This window comes from Lonchura striata, chromosome 1A, assembly GCF_050655825.1.
Source record: "Lonchura striata isolate lonStrDom1 chromosome 1A, ASM5065582v1, whole genome shotgun sequence".
Classification (NCBI taxonomy): domain Eukaryota; kingdom Metazoa; phylum Chordata; class Aves; order Passeriformes; family Estrildidae; genus Lonchura; species Lonchura striata.
The window spans coordinates 26,996,032-27,009,212 of record NC_140741.1 but is presented as its reverse complement, the minus strand read 5'-3'; the positions used below and the strand labels follow the sequence as shown (position 1 = coordinate 27,009,212).

The 13,181-nt window shown below is 43.0% G+C and overlaps 1 protein-coding gene across 3 annotated transcripts in view; it reads left to right on the top strand.

The window, feature by feature from the left end:
* TMEM184B (transmembrane protein 184B) overlaps nucleotides 1-13,181 on the top strand; it is a 30,940-nt gene that overhangs the window by 781 nt on the left and 16,978 nt on the right. Inside the window, exons 1-2 of one of the 3 annotated variants that reach the window (XM_085569215.1) lie at nucleotides 3,472-3,496; nucleotides 11,911-12,171. In XM_085569215.1, the coding sequence (XP_085425341.1) occupies nucleotides 11,971-12,171 (201 nt within the window). In that variant the 5' untranslated portion in view covers nucleotides 3,472-3,496; nucleotides 11,911-11,970. Of the gene's footprint in view, nucleotides 1-3,471; nucleotides 3,497-11,910; nucleotides 12,172-13,181 lie in introns of those variants that run through there. The other 2 variants (XM_085569216.1, XM_021554079.4) reach the window with 2 other exon arrangements.

Genomic DNA, 13,181 nt, shown 5'->3' with positions numbered 1-13,181 from the left:
CCTCGTGCATGTGCTAGTGTGGTAGGTGTGCCAGGAGGCTGTTACTGTGCCTGTGTTCTCTTCCACTGCAGGTGAGTTGTGGTGGGTCTTGTTCAGATGCTCATGGTGTCTTGAAATCTCAATTGCTCTGTAAGGGCTAAATTCAGCCTTGGCAGCTGCAGTGTGTAGTAGAAGGGCTTTGGAAGAATGTGTGCGTGACTGAGTTCTGATAAATTGTGGAAAGGGACTAGAGTGATTTCAGGGACAGCCCTATGAAAGCTGCCTGGAACATTCTGAAGCTGTCAAGAGTGGGTGGAGGAGGAGGAGGAGTGGGAAATCTACGGGAAATAGCGAAGATGGCTCCTGCTTACAGAAGTTTCAAATTGTTCTTGCCGTGTAAGGAGCTTGAACAGGAGTAATGATTGAAGACATAAAGACAGGTTTCCCCAGAGAGAAGACTGTTTACCTCTGTTAAAGATAAAAATAGAAGACATTGATCAATAATAGAGCAAAGACTAATAGGGTGGATAGAAATGGCTTTCCTATCCTGCAGAAAAAAAAAAAACCAATCAATGAAAATGTAATAGAGCATACATCCCACTAACAAAGATTTGGTTCTTTTAATACAGCAGTTAACTGTGCCTTTGAACTTGTGTTGCTGGACATTACCCTTTGGTCTAAGAGCTTAGCAGCCTCCCTAAAAGGGAACACAGACTTCTCTAGAAATGTTTGTGTTATTCAGGTTTCTAATACTAAAGGTTTGTATTTGTGTGATACTGTTGGCAAAAAAATAAACTCTCATGCTTTTTAGGATGTTGGTAAACACTAGGGGTTTTGCCAGAGCTTTTCTTATGGAGGAAGTATTTCAGAAAGGCGTGCTTCAGGCTTTCTTTTCATCATTGTCCCCAAGAAAATGGGCTTCAAAGCTGCTCTAGTCACGGGGAGCAGGTTTTTAGGTCATTAACCATATTAACTGTCATTGGGACAGTTGTGCTGTAAACCTTAGGTGTCATGGAATCAGCAGGTGGGTGTCTGTGCATCTGGAGCAGGAGTGATTTGGTCTTGCTGCAAAATGATTGGGAAGCTTTACTAGTGAAGTCAGCATGTCTGACCAGCTTGGTGGTGTGGGCAGATGTTTTTCTTTGTGATCTGCTCAGGGCTCTACAATCAGTTCAGAGCACTGAACAGGTTGTGTTTTGGAGATGTGGAGCAAGGGGATGAGCCAACCACTCCCAACCACTGGGCACCTTTTGGACTTCAGTTTGTCTGTCTCCTTAGGACACGTGGCAGTCAAAAGGGGAAGGTTCTTAGATAAACTGGTCAGAAAATGAAGTTCAGTGTGACTGGCTGGTTTGGCATAACAGAAGCATTCTGAGCTGTCTGGTCTCTAACCATTTGACAGAATCCAGCTAGAAATCTGCCTTCTTTTCTGTCAGCTTCTTTGCCTGTTTGCTGGTAGCAGGCTGGGAGGTGAGCTTTTGCAGCTGTGGGACTAGGGTTCTTTTCTTCTCATGGATAAAGGAAGGAGGGGTGGGTGGGTTTTTCTCCCTTGCACAAAATAACTTTTAAAACACCTCTTTCCCCCTCAAAAAAGGTGGTCCCTTTTTCTATCTGGTTCTACTGCTGCATAAACTAAAACATCTAATAATCATGTTTTGGTGTAAGATGACAACCTTTTAATTTACCCTTCATTCCTTCTCTCTTCCTGTTTTGGTTTCGTTTTTAATTGGCTTATGTTTACATTGAGGGAGATAAATTGTTACCTGCTTCTTCTAGCAGCAGAAGTGCCTGTTTCATTTTCTCGAAGCTCCAAGCATATCTTTGAGCTCTTGCAGCAATGTCTGGTAGAAGCAGTGAATTCCTCAGGACATGTTTGTTGTTTAGGTTCTAGCTGCTTCAAGAATCCAGTGTTGTATTTAATGAAGTTTGAAGTAAAACACGAAGTTTCAAATCAGACTTTTTGATTCTGAAGTGCCATTGCTATAACTCATTTTCTCAATGTTTCCAGCCTAAAATTGAGGAAACCAAGGAAAGCAGCAGTGAATGTACAGGTTGGTCTGTCTGCAGTATGAAGAGGATAGCACAACCTCAGAGAGAAATTGCATTTAACCTTTGTACAGTTGAGTTTTCTAGCACACGCCTGCTGCTGGCTGCCCGTGTAACAAAGCAGCTGGGTGTTATTGAACAGCCCTGGCTGGGGGCAGAAGCTCTTCTCTGCTTTAGAGTTTGTGATTGATTGTGCTTGTCAAGGCCCTGGAAATTTGAGGTGCTGAAGAGAATAGCACTGGGTTGGAGTTTTGTGTGCTGGCTTGCCCAGCTGTTCTCTTGGAGTGCTGTGTCTGTTGTGTGCTGCTCTCACTTCTTCCCAGACTCACTGGGGTTTGCTTTCTTGTGGTTTCCTGTCAAAACATCACACCCCACCAGAACGCCTGGGACTCCGAAAGCAGTTTGACACTGTGATAAGATGGATTGAAACAGCTAAAACAACTGTAAAATATTACAGTGCTTGAACTGAAAACACCCTTGTAGTAAGGGATTTGGGGTATTTTTTTTCTTCTTTTTCCCCTCCCCCATTTTTTTCTGGGTGATTTTTTTTTTTTTTAACTTTTTAATTTTTTCCGTGTATGGACTACTTCTGGGGAGGACAGGTGGACTTGTTTTCAGAGCAGCAATTCTCCAGGGAAGTTTTGGAAGTGAAATTCTGCCACATAAAGCTGTGAGTTGCAATCACCCTCCAGGAGTCTCACCACAGAGTCTCTCTCTTCTAAGAAGAGGTGAGGGCTGGAGTACTTGCTCATAGCTAGGTTCTCTCTTTAAAAATCAGGTCAACCTCCATGGGGTTTTTTGTTTCTGATGGTGTAAGTAACATGTGTGGGAAGGCAACAGGGCAAGCTGTGTCCAGGTAAAATACAGTGTGTAGGCAAGCTGTTCAGGAACCGTGCTGTACCTGGGTTTGACCAGGTCTATATAGCCCCCAAGGGGCATAATTCACAGGAACCTGGAAGGGGAAATAACTGACATTCGACCTTCAGTATTAACCCATACAGTACCTGAATATTTGTCTCCCCACCCTCAAGTCTGACTCTGTATTGGAAGGATGGGAATGTGCTAATATTATCTTACAGTCACAGTGCCTGGGAGTCTGATGATACTGAGAGGATCAGCTATTCGAGGATGTTGTATAACGAAGAGTGACCAAGAGCATAGGGAGTTGGTGTCACAGCCTCACGTATTTTGTGTCTATCCCCAGAGCATCCATCTCTGCCTGGGTATTTTGTACATGTGGCCCCCGATTAACTTGCTAGTAAAAAAAAAAATCCTTCTGATTCAGCAAAGGAAATGACTGCAACATGTTATGTAGTGCAGCAGTGAGGCTTCAAGGAGATGAGATAATACCTTAAAAGCTGACCTTGCTGACCCAGTGTTCCCTCCTTAGGCTGCAGAACATGACATGGATGCTGCTGGGGGAGCCTGCAGCTGCCTGGTTATCTCCAACACAGATACAGCCTCAGCAGCGGTAATGTAGCTGTGTTTCTGTCCAGGTTACTTGAAATGAACATAGACAAGTCAGTCACCTCAAGAGGCAGGTTAGAAGTCAGCGAATTTCTCTTTATGGCTCATCATATTTTGTCTCTTCCTTGCGTGTTTCGTTATGAAAGACTGGTTAGTGGTGGGTGAAGCTATTTGCAGCTATTTGTCCTGTCAGCTGGGAGTGACTTCTCTCCTTCTCCAAACTCTCCTGACTTACAGACTTCTTTTCCCCCCTCCCAATGACTTGGTGATGGCACTGATTTTACAAGAGGCTTAAGTCAAAAGTCATTCATACAAATTGTCAAGTAACTTCATGCCACTGCATAATTTAATGTCAGAGGATCTGGAAACATTTAGTTGAAGCTTTGTCCTTTTTTTAAGCATGTACCCTCTCAGGTTGATGCTTGGTGTGATTTTTTTCTGTAGGCTGCTGATGGCTTTTGGAATAAAGAGACTCTAATGAGTCTAGGAATACAAAGGTCCTAATTCGACTTTCAGAACTTTGCCTCTGTAGTATTTTTATTTTTCCTGATGAAGTAGCAGGGCAGGAGAAAAGTGTGGAGGGGATAATGTTAGATAGGAGCAATGAATTTAGAAGTTAATGGTTTTGAGGAATTAGGGAAGGGTGTTTGTATCCTATGTCCAGAGGTTTAGAGGGAAAAAAAAAAAAAAGAGCAACAAATTTCATACAAACACAAGCCAATCAGTTGTTACTGCAGCAATAACAAAATGACTTTTATAGTGAATGTGGCCTTGCATGCTTTGTTGAGAATCACCAATTTTACTCCTGCAGTGTTCATCACTGCTACATGTCTGCATCAGAGAATGATTGCTGGGGAAATCAGATGTGCCATTGCCCTCATATGCACCACTGCACAGTTGCCTAGACCTGTGATGTCTGGGGTCTTTCTGCTCATTTACTTGCTAAATTGAAGAATGGATTGGATAGATTCTATGTGTCATCTTCTGGGTGGAAAAGTATACTCTAATGTATTAGAAAAAATTCCTTTTTGTGTGACTGCTACAAGTTCAATAATTTTCCATGTTGCTGTAGAGTCTGAGTTCTGATTCTTCTTAAAGAAACTGTATACCCTGTGGTAACTTTAAAACTGTTGTCTACCCTCTCTTGGCTCTCAGTGGTGAGAAACAATGAATGCAGGTGCAGGTGGTGGAGTAAGTTCTGATTTGACTTTGTTCTTGAGAGTTTGGAAAATGAAATACAAACAGCCTCTGTCATGTGAGACACAACTGTTTACAACACATCCTTTTTTCTTCTTGCCTCTTTCTCCTCTGCCAGTTGCAGAATATCTTTACACTCTTTCTGTGTTTCTCCCCTGGGAGCAGAGGGCTTGCCTGGTTTGTGTGGAGTTGGGCTGTTGAGAGGATGGGAAAGGGATGCAGTGCATGGCCCAAGTGTGTTTCATCCTGTTCTCAAAGGAGAGACGGTTGGGGAAAAATCCCTTCTCCTCCTCTCCCTCCCCTTCTCTCTTTTTCCTGTCCTTCTAAAAAAGGGACTGGATGTTAGATATTGACCTATCACAATGTGGGTCAGTCTACAAAAAAAAAAAAAAAAAAAAAAGAGGAGGAGGATGGGGGGAGGAGGGCTGTGCAAATACAGTGAGACAACAGAAATTAATAGAGCAGAACAAAACTCTGGAAAGAAGAGTGCATGGCTCAGGGTAAAAGGGTTTTGTTGTTGATTCTGAGTTTTTTAATGGGTGCATGGGGAGGGGAAGCTTCTCTTAGGGTGACTATAGGCTAGCAAAATGGGTGGGGGCTGTATGAGCTGCAAGTGCAGAAGGTTTTTGTGTTATTCTCAGAATTTAGTTTCCCTAAAATGAGGTACATAGGGTGTAACCTTGTTGAAGGTTAAATTGTTCGTGTGTACAGTGCAGTCTTATGCGTATGTAGGCATCAGATCATCTCTTGAGTATGGCTTAGTGGGTGTGTACTTTGCCATGTGGCTTGGTCTGCCTTAGGTGCCTGACTCCTCTACCTTCTGCTTCTGAGCTGATGGCTACCTGCTCCACTCCTGCTGACCCTACTGGTCTTCTGTCCCAGTGACACTTTCCCCTTGTTCCACTGACTGTACCGACAGCTGTGAAATTGTGACTGGGGCATCTCTTCAGGCTGCTCACTCCTCTAAGGAAATAACACTGAGAAGAACTACATTTGGATCTGCACTTGTGCAGACAGACAAGCACGTTAAGCTGACATGGGGTGCAGCAGCTGCAGATGCAAGCACTGTGTGTGTTTGTGAGTCTGGTGAGTGCCTGTCTTGTGACTGAGCACAGCGTTGCTCATGTGTGTTCAGAGTTACCCATGTGTGTCTGTGTGGCAGGTGTGTCTTGTGGGGTGACTTTCACAGACTTGAACTTAAGAAAGCTTTGCCCAGCATGAGCAGTAAAGTGTAAATGAATTGTACTACTTAAAATTGCATGCCAGGTCACATACTTAACTCTGATTGTTTTGGGAGTGCTGCTGGAGACCTTAAAAATGCACTGTTGGGACCTTTTCATGTCTCATAGCCAAGTAAACTAGATGCCACCCCAGAGAGCAAAAGCAGCTTAAGAAGTAATAAACGTAAAAGCATTTGATTTTTCCTGGATTGGTATCACTGATTTCAGTTGTGCCAGTGAGTCTCTTACTGTGTAGTGCTATTTTGTCCTATCTACTGCTCCTTTTCCTCTCTTTTGCCATTTCAGCTGGTGATGCCATCCCTTTGGGTGTTGAAAACACCTTAGATTAATTATTTATCATATATACCTAGGACAATAGAAAGAGCTGCTCCCAGTTGGCAATTCTAGGCATTGATATAATTAAAATGGTCTAAAATAAATATTGAACCATTTTGTCTTGTGATCCTTGTAAGTCTAGGGCACATTGTCAAAAACATTAAGCTGCTGCTTTCACTAGTATAGCACTCTTGCTTGTGTAATAATAAATGCAGAACATTCAGGCTCTGATTTATCTACTGCATGACACTTCTGTATTGGCCTTTTTGGATCCAGAATAAAGATAATTTAATGGAGAATCTCTTGAAGAAATAGGAGTTTGAGGGGAATGGAAATGCTTTTGTGGTATTTTAACAAAGTTCTGTATGGTGGATATTTAAAGCACTGTAAGCATGGAGTAGGTTTTAAGGAAGAACATTGTCTTGTCTCATAGCTCTCCAGGAGAACCTTGCAGCCAGGTTGTGTGTGCTTTTTTTGGTTTGTGTCTTGTACAGCAGAAAGAGGCTTAGCTATTAAGACTCTTTCATGGGATAGCTTTGTGTATCATTCTTTGCTCACTCAGCAGTTTAGAAATTAAATACTTTCAGCCTTGGATGAGATGATCTCTTTTAAAAACACAGATTGTGTTTGCAGTTGGGAGTGAACACCTTCCGAGTCCTTTCATTTGGGGTTCTTTTCCTGTTGGCACTGAGGTAGGTCTTGCTCAGAGCAGGCAAACACCTCCTCCTTTACTAGATTGTGGTTGAATATTCAGATGTACCCCATGGAACTGAAGGACTATGCCTCCTCTTACACCACTTTTGTTGCATCAGAAGTGAGGTTTTCATATTTATGTTTGTTTATGTAGAAATAGCTCCTCCTCAGTGGTAACGTTTCCCATGCCTTTATGCAAGCCAAAAATGAAGTTTTTTGCTTTCACTTTCGCCACATCCTGTCTGTTTTGAGTTTATTTTCAGCAGAAGCTGCCATGTTAATGTTGGAGACGGGAGATCTCTGTTTCCAAAAGATACAGGACTGGCAATCTGCTCCTGATGCAGAATTAGTTTGCTGGTTTTTCTGTGGATGCAGGCCATGTAGACACATCCCTGCGACTTTACATCTGTGTGGTGTCATTAAGAGAACTGGTCCCCATGCCATTTGGAGCTTCTTCTCTATCAAGATTATTTGTAACAGTGTTCTGCATCTCTGGGTTTTTATCAGGATAGTTATCTCGATAGAAATAGCACAGGCTTTGTTTTATTTTCTTTTTCCTTCCTTGCATTGAGAGTCCCCCCAGTACTCCTGAAGTGTTTTCAGAAGATGTGTTAGGTAAGTGTAAGAGGTACTAGTTTGGTGTTTAAGCTAAAGCCCTGGCAGTGCAATGCCTTGTCTTGTTCTAACATACATAACTCGTAATGACATCTGGGCAGGAATAGGTGACAGCTTGTAGGGGATGGGGGTGTGATCCCTGCCTTCCATGTTGGGAAGTGGTTCTGTATAGACCTCAGCACTGCCAGAAACTCCTCTAACCCGTGTAGAAGAACGATACTAGCTCTGATCCAAATTTCTCGTGGCCATCCTGGAATACACGTAACCTGCATCCAAAAGTCCTGTGTGTTTCTGTAGATGTACTTTTATGTGTGCTTGTTTCCAGTTAGCAAAGTTTGGTGCTTTTCCTGTGTCTCTGTTGTGGTCCTGTTATGTTGCAGGTTACCTCCGGGGGGAGCAAGGTAGTCATTTGGAGATGGGGAAAGCACCAAGAGTGAAATTTAGAAGTGTTGAAATATTTTCCTTTGACATGTTTAGGAGAGCTCTCCAGAGAGGGAGAATAAGTGTGCGAGGAACTTTACTCTTCCTTGAACTGAAAGCAATGATGAAACAGGTGGGCAGAGAAAACAGGATATGGCAGAAGAGTAAGAAATGCTTCAACATTTATTATACATTACATTGGTTTGTATTGCATTGGCAATTTGAGTTTCCAAATGCCCCTAATTTGACATATGGTAATGTCAAATGCTTTCCTCGTGGTTTGGTACCTTGCAGTGCTGGGAACTGTATGGACAGAGAACAAAAAGATGGTTGTCCCAGGGAGCTTAAAATGCACAAGAAACAACAGAGAAATACAGCCAGCTGGGAGGAGCACCAGGAAAGAGATCACAGCCAGGAGGTGATAGAGGTGAATAGAGAATAGCTTTATGGCTGTTGGAAAGTACCTTTTTACCCAGTCATGACAGTAAGCAGGAAAGTGTATTGTGGCACTTGCTTGGGCTGTGATGGAGGTGGGTGTCCAAGAAATAAATGTCAAAACATATTCACAGTGTCAGCTAAGAGGGAAGCTGCTGATACCAATGTACTGGATCTGTAGTTCATCAAGGCAGTATTTTTGTTGTGACAATTTTCCCAGCACTATCTTTTCTGAGCATTTCTGGGCTTGTGTCCTGTTGCACAGTGGGAAGAGACATCTCAGAAGCAAGGCCTGTTGAGACAAGTTGCCACAGCCCACCTTCACAATGCTGTTTTTAAAAAGGCAGAAGAGGAGCTAGCAGACTGAGCTGGTGGTAGTGAATGAGCTGAAATCCACTTTCCTAGTTAAGGCTCCAGTCATCTGTGCCATTACCTGTTTCTTAAGTATAGACTGGAATTGCTCTTAGAGCTTCAGCTTCTTGCATACACTAGAATTTCATAACAACAGCCTTGTGCACTACTTATATCTGTCACTGTAGCTTTGATGTGTGGGACTTGAGAAGATTAGAAAGGGTAATTTGTAAGGTTTATGTTATTCTTGCGGATTTTGGAGATTCCTTTGTGTTTCACTAGCAAGGAGAATGAACTGCAAACTGATGTATAGAATCAATAAAAGGTGTCAAGGAAATAAAATGCTGTCCTCAGGGGTAATCCTGCGTGTTCATGGGTGAGGTGGTTTGGAGTTTGGGTAGGGTATGTAAACGCTGTTTTGTAAGAGAGTTTGTATATTTTCTTTTAGAACACATTGGTGGAAAAAGTTATTAATTTCAATGACAGTGTGATTTGGAGGGGATTAGGTGAGGAATGATGTACAATCCTCTAATTAATGTCTGTTGATGTACAATCACGAGGGGGCAGTGTTAAGATTACATACACAACTTCAATTTATGACTGACCTTGCTTATGAATACATAACTCCTGTAATGACAAAATGCTTGTTGATCACTTTTTGCTGATTTCACTTATTTTAAAATGAGTGCAAAGACACACTCTGAAAGAAAGAATTCCCTTTCAGATCCTCAGATCCTCTCTTGATGTTACTGCTGCTGCCTTTGGGTCTCTGCTGCTGATGTGGCTCGATTAGCTGGAGTGTGGAGGTCCCAGTCCTGTTTCTCCTGGCACGTGTGGTCTGCTGCACAGATCCTCTCCCCCATGAACTTTTGGAAGGGCTTAACAGCTTTCTGTCCTGCATAGCTCACAAAGTGCACTGGGATGTGCAGGACTGCAGCTGGCTGGACTTTATTTAGAGCTAGGTTAACCACAGGTGCATCTGCTCTGATTTCATTTTAGATGTGCCCTTCTTGAGCTTTGTGGAAGCACTCTCAGCACTGTGCATATTCAGTTACTTCAGAAGTTACTTGGGTAGAAATCCCTTTCTTTTAAAAGCAATAAAAGCCTTGTTGACTTGTGACATCTCCACCCAGCCTCCATCTCTCCAAATTTTTAGATACAGTACAGATGATGAAATGTGTGTGTGTGTGTGTGTGTGTATGCTTAGAAAATCGAAACTTAAGTTCCTGTACTGATCGGGACTGGAAAGGAATTATCCTACTGTACATGCAGTTATGGAAAGCTGTAACTCAGAGCAGGGAAATATTGGAAAGAAGAAAGAAAAGCCAAGTTTGAGGATTAGTTTGTAAATTAAAGCACACACTCATGCAGCTTCGCCTATAATAAGATATGCTTAAACAAACCTGGGTATTTCCCAGGACTTTTCTTTTTCCCTCATGGAAGAAAGCAGAAAGGAGGTGGAGTGTGACATAAGGTAACATCAGACTGCTGCACACCAGTGATATGAGTGTATGTTTTGGAAAAGTCTGTGCTAAAGGGGCCATTTTTGTGCCTTAGTGTGCATGTGGAAAGGACTTGCTACTGGCACTCTGCTTTTGTTGGGTACCTGTTCCCTAGTTTGTGCTGTGACTTCAGGTGGAACAGGGCTGGGGCAGTTCCTCTGTGAACATATATTCTCTTTTGTGTTCTGTAACAGCCTGTCAGTAGATGACAAATGTGTCCTTCCTTGGTGCAGCTGTAAACTCTGGTGGTGTATCATCTAAAGCCCTTTCCATCCACTGATCATAAGGACCTGTGTAAGAGCAGTGACTTGAGCTTTTATGGAATTGTTCTTCTGAAGAATATTAGGAGGTTATCAGAAGAAGGCAATATCATGCTGTTCCCTTTGATAGGCACATCAGAAGCAGTTCTCCTAATGGATAGAACCAATGGCTGCTTGCTTGTGATTTTGGTTTAAGTGGATTATCTTCCTACAACCCAGAGGTCACACTAGAGTCTGCTTATGACCAAATTGAAAATAATAGCTACTTTAGATCTTAGACCTTCAAGAATTTGTTCCATTGAAAGAACATAGCTTTTTAGCCAGGAAATGGCCAAGGGTCATGCTGTTTTGAAATCTTGCATATTCTTGTGTTTGGTATGTGTTTTTATCTGTCAGCTGGCTTCTAAAAGCCAGTCAGGTTAAATTCACATCATATAGAAAACAATGCTAAGTTAGTAACATTAATAACAGGCTGGCTAAATGTATTATGTCAAACAAATTTTGATAAAAGCATGACTTTCATGCTGTTCACACTGTCAAAGTGAGAAGAGCTTTCAGTGCATATCCTTCAATGCTTTGGGCTGAGTATGGTTTTCAGCATGGCTGTAGGAGAGGTGGGCATTGCTGGCTGGAGGAATTAGAATATTCTTCCCTCTGCTCCCTTTCTGCGCAGGGACGCTGTGGCACATGTTCTTGTTGCTTGTTACTGCTTGGCAGGCTAACCATGACACTAGGAAATAGCAGAATAGCCTGTACCCTTATGGAGAATAGAGATGCTAACTTAGGTGTGCCTGTTGTCTTCCAGTAGGAATGGTTTAGATACTTCCTTCTGATCTTTTTACAAGGGTGTGTAGTGATGGGACTAAGGGAAATGGCTTTAAACTGAGAGTAGGTTAAATTAGATATTAGGAAGAAATTCTTTGCTGTGAGAGAGGTGAGACAGTGGCACAGGTTGCCCAGAGGACTTAGGGATGCTCCATCCTTCGAAGTGTTCAGGGTCAGGTTTGTCTCTTGAGCAACCTGGTGGAAGGAGCCCCAGGCCCATAGCGCAGGGCTTGGAACTAGATGGTGTTTAAGGTCCTTTCCAACCCAAACCATTCTATGATTCTGTGATCTCTGGTGAATGCTATATTCATCTTATACATTTTTATTGTAGAAGGATGGTGATGATGGCAGTGGCCAGATTTCATGACCTCTGGGCGGTTGTCAGTTCTTGAGTACCACATGATCTGTTACATCACAAGGGGTGGCAGTGTCAGACTTGCCCAGGTCCTGTTCACAAAATATGCGAGCAGCCTGGTGGAAGGCATGTGAGCGATGCAAAATTCTATTACATTCCTGACTCCTTTCAGCTGTGTTCACTTGCTTTGTGGTTCTCTTCCCTGACAGGTCTTGGCCCGTGGGCAGCTCTTTAGCAATCCCAACTGGAACCTCACACGAAAAGGCACCATGATTATGATGACTGATGTCACTGCAGCCCCCAGATTGGGGTCAGCTGCCACCACTCCAGCCGTGGCTCCTAACTTCTCCTGGATGCCAGAGGATGGCAGCCCCACAGCTGTGGAGCAGCCAATATTCCTCATGACCACTGCTGCTCAGGCTATCTCAGGTTTCTTTGTATGGACAGCTTTGCTCATCACCTGCCATCAGGTAAAACCCTGTCTCTTGTACTTCTCATCCTTTCCTTTTCCTCACATGAAGAAGAGACCATTTCCAGAGTGTGAATGGAGGGGAAGCACACTCTTTAAAACTAGCAGGTGTAAAACATTTAGCCATCTCTTGAAGGTTTGCAGAAAGGTGTGTTATCTTAGGTCATCCTTTCACAGGACTTTAGCTGAATATTGCCATTTTTTAAATTGTGTCAGCTGTTAGCTAAAAGATCCTAGTCACCTGTTGTTTGACATTCCTCCTTTGATCTCCTGTGCCAGTGGATTCCACAGGCTGAGCTCTGCTGCGGAAAGGAGTAGCAGGAAATGTTTAATTTTATTTTTTCCTCCTCCCCTCTCTCTGAGGCAGGTGTCCTGGGAGCCTGAATAAGCTAAACCCTGCATCCTGTTCTGTACCTCTCTTTCATGCAGTTGTCATATGAACTGAAAAATACAGTGGGGAAACACAAGCCCTGTTATTTGTCAACCCCTGTTTTTTACCTGTTGGATTGTAGATTCCAGAGTGATGACTAGAATGTAGAAAAGTACAGCCTATTGATGGAGTACAGGGGCTAGTGAAGGTAAAAAATGGATTAGTCACAGATGAATAAGAGTAACACCTGCAGTTTCACCAGCTTGGGTGACAATTACAAGTGCCATAGATCCTCCTGTCAAATTGATCACCTGCTGAGGGTAGGAGGAAATTTTCCTCTGCTTATAACATTGCACAGTTAGGCATTAATGCCCTTCTCTGAAGAAACCCATGGAGGTCAGTGCCAGGGAGACCTATTGATTGAAATGCGCTGTTGTCCTCTTACATGGCAGCAGGTTCTGTGCTCTCCTAGGCACATGGATCACAGGGCTCTTTTGACATCCCAAGGGCAAAGCTTGGAGTCATCTGAACTCTGGTGTCAGCTGTCTGTGCTGGATGAGATGTGTCACTGGGATTGTCGCAAGGCAAAAATATCTCTAAGGTTTGTTAGCTTATTTTCAACCTGTTCTCCTCAGGAAATG